Here is a 9,207-nt window from a genome sequence, read left to right as displayed (position 1 = left end):
TCCAGATGTTCTAAGCTCACTGGGCGAGATGTGTCTGCTTATTGCAGAGGCCTCTGTTATTGTGAAAGAGTGAGTGTAGTCAGGATGAAGGGTATGTGGACCCTCAGGACTAAAGCAGTGGAAGAGGCCTGGGAGGTGGGGCCTGGGGAGGCGGGGTCGGCTCTGACTTAACCAAGCCCCGATCCTAGAGGAGAGGGTGGGCGCAGGCTCTGTACACTCAAGCGGAGGAGGGGAATCGGGGCGGGGGGGGGGGGGGGGCGAGCCCGGAAACCTTTGGCCAATCAGAGAGGGCTGGGGCGGGGCCTGCTGGGGGGCTTGGCACTGCAAGGGCTCTGCGCGGGAACGCTAACTTGGTCCGGAGCGAGCCTGGGTGTCAGCCCCGCGAACAGCCTTTCACGAGTCTTCAAGCTTTCAGGTGAGGACCTGCGGCCTCGCAGGAGCCAGAGGACCATGGGGATGGGAAGGCGTCAGGGTTGCGAGGCGGGGGATGCCGCGCCTTCGGGAGCCAGAGGAGCCGAGGTTGGGGCTGGCGCTTCGCGTCTGCACCGCCGCCCGGGCTAGCGAGTCCGCGCCTTTGTCTTCCAGGGGGCCGCCTTCTGCGCGCGATGCCGAGCCCTCCCGGGGATCGGTCCCTGGAAACAAGGCCCCGGGGTTGGGAGGCGGGGAGCGCGGACCCTTAAAGGGACCTGTCCGCAGTAGCTGCAGGTCGGAGGCTTAGAGGATGAGGAGTTTGGAGGCCGCCCGGAATGGGCCCTCTGGGGCTTGGTCCTCATTCCTTCTCCTCCCGTGGCCGTTAGGCTGGGCGCCAGAAAACGCTAATAGTTATTTTAAAAAGTATGCAAACTGCTCTTGACAGACTGGCCTACGCACCCGGCCCTGCTATTATTTATTTGTTAGTTCCAGTTTCCCAGCTCTGAGCTTGGCGTCTGATGGCTTGGCAGAGGAGGGTCTTAGGGTAAACTCGACGGAATGGAGGCATGTTCGGCACTTCTGGCTGCTTGGGGGCCTCTCCATTCTACGCCAGGGACTAGACATAGTATCTTACTCCACGAGGGTGGGGCTGGGCTTGCGAATGAGAACTCTGCCCTCCGATTTCTGGGATATCCTATTGTCTCTTCTGGACAAACTCGGGACGCTCACAGGGCACCAGGCATTTCGTCAGGTCCACAGCCATGCACCTCTAAGCCTCATCTCCTTACCTCTCTCTTTGCAGAGAAAACATGGTGAAACAAGACTCACTTTTATTTGGTTTATCCCATTCTGCTGAAGTCCTGGGTTTGATCCTAGTTAGCTGTCCCTTCTTACAACGTTTATACACCAATGCCACAAGGAGCTATTATGAGACGTGTATTGTAATGCCTTAATGTACTGTCATCTTTGGGCATTTAAAATAGAAAGAAATTAGTACAACTTATGCCACTCTTTTTTTTTTTGTGCTGCTCCCCGTCTCCTAAAAAAAAATGCCAAAAAACAAAAGTAATTTAATAGAAAGTGAAGATGCTCGAATAGTGCTATCTCCTGTTACAAAATCATTAACTGGTTAAAGCCAGTCTTTATTTTTTATTCTATCCCTGTCTGCTCTTGTGCTTCTGTCACCTCCATTTTACCCTTGCTGTGATTTTAAGAGTCAGACATATTGGCTCTGGGTTTCTGGAGAATCTTGGTTTCTGGTGCGTTCTGATCCAACGGCATTTACTGCCTATCAAAATGGGCTAATGATGTGGAGTTAAAATTATTCTAACAAAAATATAACTTTTCTAAGATCTGTTGCTGTTTTTCTGTTGAAAATGAGCAGGTAGAATATACATTGATATGAAATGTGAAAATTTTTGCTTGTGACCCCTTAGTCCGAAGACAGTTCTGCCAGGTAAGTTTTCTTAAAAATGTTTATTCTTTTCAGGCTATCTTCTAGTCAAGATGAGTGATAAGCCAGACTTGTCGGAAGTGGAGAAGTTTGACAGGTCAAAACTGAAGAAAACTAATACTGAAGAAAAAAATACTCTTCCCTCAAAGGAAAGTAAGTCATGGGGGGTTCTAGTGGAAACACACAGTAGAGAAAGTTAATAGGTTCAGTAAATAAACCTATCTTCTAGTAAATTTTTGCCACAAAGTAAGCAATAATTAGAGTACCATGGTGTTTAATGTAACAGTTAAAAACATCAAATAGTCATCTTCCTACTTGGGTTATATAAGTAGTTCTCACATAAGTCTTAATAGGAATGGGGGGGGAAACTAGTTTCTTGTTGGAAAATTACTAAAAACCACCTTAAAAATCAATCTTGGAATATTGGATTTAGCACTAGAAAAATCTTAGTTTTGTTCACTTTATGCTTATTAGACATTTTTCTGCATCCATCAGTTTGGGTCAGTGGTCTTATACCTAAAGATCCGTGCAAACTTTGCAGTTTTGGCCTTCTCTACCTGATGATGAGATAAAGACAATGAACAAGTTTAGATCTTGGGTGCACGTAGGGCTCGCAGACTCAAGGGATAAGTGATCAGTTTTGCCCTCCAGAAATACAGCCTTCTGGAGAAACTCCAAGTGTTTTTGCAAAAGTTGAGGGGAACTTTTTGTCTTGTTAGCTTTGAGAGTTCCAAAGTTAGTCAAAATTGTCTGAAAAGGTATAACTTCCTAGTTGTATATGGATAGATAAATCCGAAGAAATTGCTTCGTATCTCAGTCTTGAATCATCTATGAAAAAATGGCAACAGCATGTCTCTATCTCTCAAATGGGAGAAAATCCTCCACAGTTATAGATTGTAGTGAATATTCAGGTAGTTAACACACACACATACATGCACACACCCTAATGTGAGGATTTGTGGTTAATGCCTTGGCATTCTAAATTTAAGGCATGTATGCAGACTTCGATGACTTAGCAAGGAGCTCTTTTGAAAGAAACTGAACTAAATCTTAGGTACATACGGTTAATGATTTTTGTGTTTGTCTTCCCAGCTATCCAGCAAGAGAAAGAGTGTGTTCAAACATCATAAAATGGGGATCGCCTCCCAACAGCAGATTTCAACATTACCTGAGAGTCTTGATTTTAGGCTTGTTTTTTGTAAACCCATGTGTTTGTAGAGATTTTAGGCATCTTCTGATATCCTCTCACCTATGTTCCCTGGCTAAGAAGTCAGAGGTAGCCAATGTTTCCTTAAATTCATTTTTAAACTTACCATTGGTGCATATGTTCCAGATGGCAGATGCTGTCAATAATCTCACCATTGATGACCTTTGTGTATGTAGTTCTTGCATCCCATACTGGATAAGCCTGTTTTAACCTGCTATGATGGGTGCTTCCATTGCTTCATAATCTTCATGAAGTTGCATGCTTTTGCAGCTTTTCACAGTTTATTTGCATTTCTAATGTAGTAATAAAGTAACCAATATAATCATTATCTTGAGACTCCTGTGGTTAACTCTTGGTGGTCTTCTATGGAACGAAAAGTACACAAGGATATACTTTTCAGCCAAACAGAATGGTTGAAGGAAAACTGTTTTAGCAGATTATTCACGTGGGAAATATTTACTTCTCTCCAGGTCTAGTGAGTCCTGACTTGGGGATGCTAGGTGCTATTTCTTTAGAGTTGGAATCACAGAGTTAGAAAACCTTGGGAAGGGAGGTCATGTGGACTAACCCCCTTATCTCAGAATGAAGAAATGAAAATACAAGGTCTGAAGTGATCTGCTCAAGATGAATATTAAAGCGGAGCGCTCTTGCCTTTTGGAAAGTATTTTTCAACTTAATGGAAGGGGACACCCAAGGCTGGGGTTTGATGGGGAAGGGGCCAGAGGCACTTGCTAACATGCACTGTACTAAACACAATATGCCTTCTGTGGAGCATAAACTCGTATCTAATACCTGTTAATGACCTGTAGTAGAGAGCTTCTGGTTTGGTTCTTGTGTAGAACAGAATTTGCTGTCTTATGAACCAAGCATTTTTGGTGTTCACGATGAACATAAGTGCTATGGACTGAACTGTGTACCCCCAAATTTGTATATTGAAGCCCTAACCCCCAGTGTGATTATATCTAGAGGTAGGTTCTCTAGGAAGTAATTCAGATTAAATAAGGTCATAAGGGTCAGGTTCTAATCCAACAGGACTGTAGCCTTAAGAAGAAGAGGAAGAGGGAGAGAGAGAGAGCGATCGAGAGAGAGAGAGAGATCACTGCCATGAGAGGACATAGTGAGAAGGCGGCTGTCTGCAAGCCCGGAAGAGAGCACCGCAGGACCTTGATCTGGGACTTCTAGCATCCAGAACTGTGAGAAAGTAAATTTCTGTTTAAGCCACACAGTCTATGATATTTTTGTTATGGTAGCTTGAGCTGACTAATACAATAAGGAATACATATAAATGCACATGTCCCAATCCATGCCCTTAATACTTTTATCACTTTAAATTTATTCAAGCCAATTACATATAATCCCACTAATTAGAAGTGTTAGCATTTATGTGTACCGTATAACCATCCAGACTGTGGCTCTATTAATCCAGACTGTGAGCTTTTTCTACAAAAAAAATAAATAAATTATGCTTTTAGCACCTATTTGCAACCTCAAGTAGTATTCTTACCTCCCTTTTCTAAGGGCTCATATTCTTAAACAGGAAGTGGAAGCCATTTTTTCGCTATAGCTTAAAGTTCCACAAGCAAAACAGTAGGTGGGTCAACTTTGATCAAGTGCCGATGAGGCGACACAATCACAGGGCTTAGTGTAGCCAGAGGATTTGAACCTTGGAAGTAACCATGTCGGTCACCAGTAACTTACCTCCTATCTGAAACAGTTGTCCAACAGTCACTCAACCCTTTGCAATGACATGCTATTTACACTGTGTCCCAAATTGCCTCCCTTTAGCTCCTATCCAACAGTCCTCAGACAGTTTTTTGGATACTTTCACAAGGTAGTTATCTACCCTCCAGTATTTGAAGTCAGCTTTTGTGTGCCTGCCCTCATACCTCAAAGTCTTCTCCAGGAGACACTTCTCAGATCCTCTGGACCCAAGTCACATGGATGGAGAACCATGCTGGTTGCATGTTAGGTGTGCCCAAGTTTGCCATTATCAGATTTCTTTGGATTCTGATTCTATCATCCAACACATTTGCTCTCCTTTCAGTGTTGCTACTTGCAAATTTGATAAAAATGCTATATATCCATGATAGATCCAGCAGCCTCTGCATTTGTATATTAATCCAACTCAAAGTTAGGCCCATTTCAAAGGGCCTAAAGGAGAGCATGAATATTTTCAGGTAAGCTGGGATTGGACAATAACTCCCAGTGTTCAATTACATCTGGTATCTATCCTTTTCATTAAGGCATTGATTCTACCCTGGATAGTATAAGTGGTAAACTGAGTGAGAGTAGATGAAAGGTATATGATGAGAGGTGAAATACTTGTGGTTGCTAAGTGAATATTCACACAAATGAGATGGGAAAAACATTTGCTTACCTACTGTAGTTTTTCCCTGAATTTTAAAAATAATGTCAGGCTACTCTTTTAGCTGCAAGGTTCACTTACCTTTCCCAAACAAGGGAGGATTTTTTTCCCCCTAAACCCACTATAAAAAGAGATTGAGATTTATCACCCTGAATTCATTTATTAATTGCAAAACTGACAGCACTAAGCCTTTGTTGTAGCCTTACGTTTTTGTGGGCAGTTACATTTATAGAGAAAGGAAAAAGAGGTAACATTGCCAGAGCCTGGAGTAGATTTAGAGCGTGCTGCGTGATAGAAATGCATTTGCTAAGTGAAGAAACCAGGGCTCAGAGAGGAAAGGAGACATTTTTCAGGTTACACAGGAGAAGTTATTGCTCAATACATAAACAAGGAAACTTAGAATAATGTATAGGATGTAGCTTAGATTCGTGATGATTACTTGTGAATATATCCAGGAGAACTTCTCAAAGTGTGGTCCCTTAGCCATGAGCATTACGATCACCCTTGGTAATTAGTGTATATTCCTAGGCCTCATACCCAGAGATTCAGGTTCAGTGAGAGCAAGGGATGTTCTCTTGTCATAATTTTGCAAAATTATGGTGTATATATTATTACTTCTTTCCTTTTATGATTTGTGACTTCATATTTTTTTACAACATCTGTCTTCTGTGTCTCTTTCACGTAGAATGTTTCCTTCCTGAAAATTGGTATTGTTGATATCTTGAGAGGAACAGATGGAGTAATCAGTTGGCAATACTTTTACTTTAGCTTACTTGTTCTCCAAGTATTGGTTCATGGAACAGCAACATTAGCATCACCTGGGCTTGTTAGAAGTACAAATTCTCAGGCTCTATCCTAGAACTAATGAATCAGAAACTGGCCGAGGGGCCCAGCAAACTGTTTCAACATGCTTTCCAGGTGATTCTGATGCACATTCAAGCTTAAGAACCACTGCTTTAGGTAAAAATGAAAATGCTTTCAGGACTGGGCTGTAGTAGCTAGCTAGAACAGACACTTAGGAAAACATAAAGTTTTTTTTTTTTTTTTGAAATTCAGCAGGCATTTGTCAAGAGCCTATTACATCTAAGCATGTGTGCAGAGAATATAGGAGATGAATAAGAGACAATCCTTGCCCTCCAGAGACTTACAATCTCATAGAAGGGATAAAGTAAGAATGCCAATGGCCAAATAAAGCGTGTGAAGTGTCTTAAGTAGATTCAAAAGTGGGAGAGCCACATCTTGGGAGGTGCATATAGCTTTTGCAGGTCTTTGTGCTGTAACACTCTCTTACCTTCAGGATGCACTGACCTACAATGATCCATGGACAGAGTACTCTTGTTAGAGGTAAGAAACCAAGTAAGATATAATAAACACATTCATATGAGGGAAAATGTGTATTGTACATGCTTCAGTATCACAGGTTTCCACGCAGCTAGGTTTTCGATCTCTAATTTATTTTCATGAAGGCTGGACCTGAATTTTAAGGGGACAAACAACTGGTAAGCAGAGAATTAGTGGAGGCAGGGATAGCTGTGGGGGAGAATAGAAAGGAGCTGTATTACTATGATTATTGTTGTTATTATTACCACGTGGACAAAGAGAATACAAACATTCTTTACTTTGGTCTCTGCTTTACACTGGGGGCTGGGAGAAATGATGTAGTTTTGTCCTCTGAATCAAGCCCTGAGATTTTCCACCTGCTTCAGAGCACTACATTTCCCACCCTGAATTAGATTTTGTTAGAAGAGATTGGCCTATGGATTTAAAAGCTTTTTCTTGACTTGAGCAGAAATTCTCTGACTTGGGGGAGGAGAGTGCTTCTGGAAAACAAGGGACCTGGCTGACAAGTAACTGCCTTCAGTTCTGATCAAAACCTCAGTGAATCAGCCTGGGTGTGGTGGCTCATGCCTATAATTCTAACATTTTGGGAGGCGAAGGCAGGCAGACTGCTCAAGCTCAGGAGTTCAGGACCATCCTGGGCAACATGGTGAAACCCTATCTCTACCAAAAAATACAAAAAACTAGCCGGGCATGGTGGTGCACACCTGTAGTCCCAGTTACTCGGGAGTCTGAGGTGGGATTATCACTTGAGCCTGGCAGATGTAGATTGCAGTGAGCCGTGTTTGTATCACTCTACTCCAGCCTGGGCAACAGAGTGAGACCCTGTCTCAAAAGCAGAAACGAAAACAAAAAACCCCCTCAGTGAATCAGAGAGATGAAAAAATGGCAAAAGAGCAGTCTCCAAAGACACAACACAAACAAAATTAAGGATAGTTATGAATGTATAAAACATCCTTAAATATTTATCAAATTTAAAATTATTTTCTTTGCAGTAGTTATTCCTAGAAAAACCCAAACTGAGAATGTGTTATTGCCATTGGCTTAAAAAAATTGTTTAATATGCCTCTAAATAACCACCTTAGGAAGAAAAAATAGGAAATTTTTTTTACCAAAACAATATTTCTTTCAAATATCTATGACTATTTTGAATATCTATAATAGAAAATATTGATGAAATGTGATAATTACAAAACAAAACACAAATTACAGAATTAAAACCCTTCCCCTTTCCTACAAAAGAAAAAAAAAGCTTAAGGACTAAGAAGAATGGAAGCAGCAGGTTATCAATGAGTTACCATCTCAAATGCCCTGTCTTCCAAAGATGTTTCCTGTCAGACCACTGAAGCTCAGGTATTTCTACTGCCAATGAAAAGTGTGCATACTATGAAAAAATAATTTTATTTTTGTTTACAGAAAATATGATGATAAAATCCATTGACAAGAGCATGGTGAAAGAGTTCTGGGAAAACATACCTACAAATGAGAATACAACAATTCTACATGAAATATTAACAATCTAATATGGCATTATATTAAGAACCTAAAAGGACAAATCAGGATTCACTCAAGGATACAAAGATGGTTGGTACTGAATATTTTTTGTTGTCATTTTTTATACTTTTAGTGTCATATCAAAGAATCTTTTGCCAAATCCAAGATCATAAAGATTTACTTCTATATTTTCTTTTAAGAGTTTTATATTTTATTTAAGGTATTTGATCCATTTTGTGTTAATTTTTATATATAGTGTGAGGAAAACATCCAAATTCCCTCTTTTGTATATGGTTATTCAGTTGTCCTAGCACCATTTGTTTAAAGGTTATTTTTTTTCTTCATTGAGTAGTGTGGCACTGTTGTAAAAAAATCAACTGACTGTAATAAATGGGCTGCTTTGTAGACTCTTATTTTTTTCCATTGATCTATGTTTTTCCTTATATCACTACCATATTGTTTTGATTTCTGAAGGTTTGCAGTAAGTGTGAGTTCTCCAATTTTGTACTTCTTTTTCAAGATTCCTTTTGCTACTCTGTGTCACTTAAATTTGCATACGAACCTTACAATCAGCTTGTTAATTTCTACAAAAATGACAGCCGGGATTTTGCTAGGAATTATGTTGAGTTGTAGATTAATTTGGGGGAGTATTTCCCTGTTAACAATGTTAATTCTTCCAATTTATGAATGTGGGTTGTCTTTCCACTTATTTTGATTTTCTACAATTACTTCAATTATGTTTTATAGTTTTCAGAGTTCAAGTTTTGCCCCTCATTTGGTAGACTCATTCCTGAGTATTTTATTCCCTTTATGTGATTATAAATTGAATTGTTTTCAGAATTTCATTTTAGAATTGTTGATTGCTAGTATATAGAAATAGAAATGATTTTTGTATATAAATCTTGTATCCTGTAAACTTGCTCAACTGGTTTATTAATT

At 40.4% G+C, this 9,207-nt stretch overlaps 1 protein-coding gene and 1 long non-coding RNA gene across 2 annotated transcripts; both read left to right on the top strand.

The window, feature by feature from the left end:
- The first annotated feature begins 319 nt into the window (after positions 1–319).
- Positions 320–3,791, top strand: TMSB15A (thymosin beta 15A). The gene is made up of 3 exons (XM_004064545.4): positions 320–415; positions 1,901–2,017; positions 2,957–3,791. Exons 2-3 carry the CDS (start codon positions 1,918–1,920, stop codon positions 2,992–2,994), a joined length of 138 nt encoding a protein of 45 aa, XP_004064593.1. The 5' UTR covers positions 320–415; positions 1,901–1,917; the 3' UTR covers positions 2,995–3,791.
- Positions 3,792–4,008: 217 nt separating this feature from the next.
- LOC134757899 (uncharacterized) lies at positions 4,009–8,681 on the top strand. The gene is made up of 2 exons (XR_010132480.1): positions 4,009–4,272; positions 8,191–8,681. It is a non-coding gene; the product is annotated as an uncharacterized lncRNA (long non-coding RNA).
- Positions 8,682–9,207: the final 526 nt, after the last annotated feature.

Source organism: Gorilla gorilla, chromosome X, assembly GCF_029281585.2.
Source record: "Gorilla gorilla gorilla isolate KB3781 chromosome X, NHGRI_mGorGor1-v2.1_pri, whole genome shotgun sequence".
NCBI lineage: Eukaryota > Metazoa > Chordata > Mammalia > Primates > Hominidae > Gorilla > Gorilla gorilla.
Note: the sequence above shows the minus strand (reverse complement) of the source record. Positions and strands in the feature narration are given on the sequence as shown.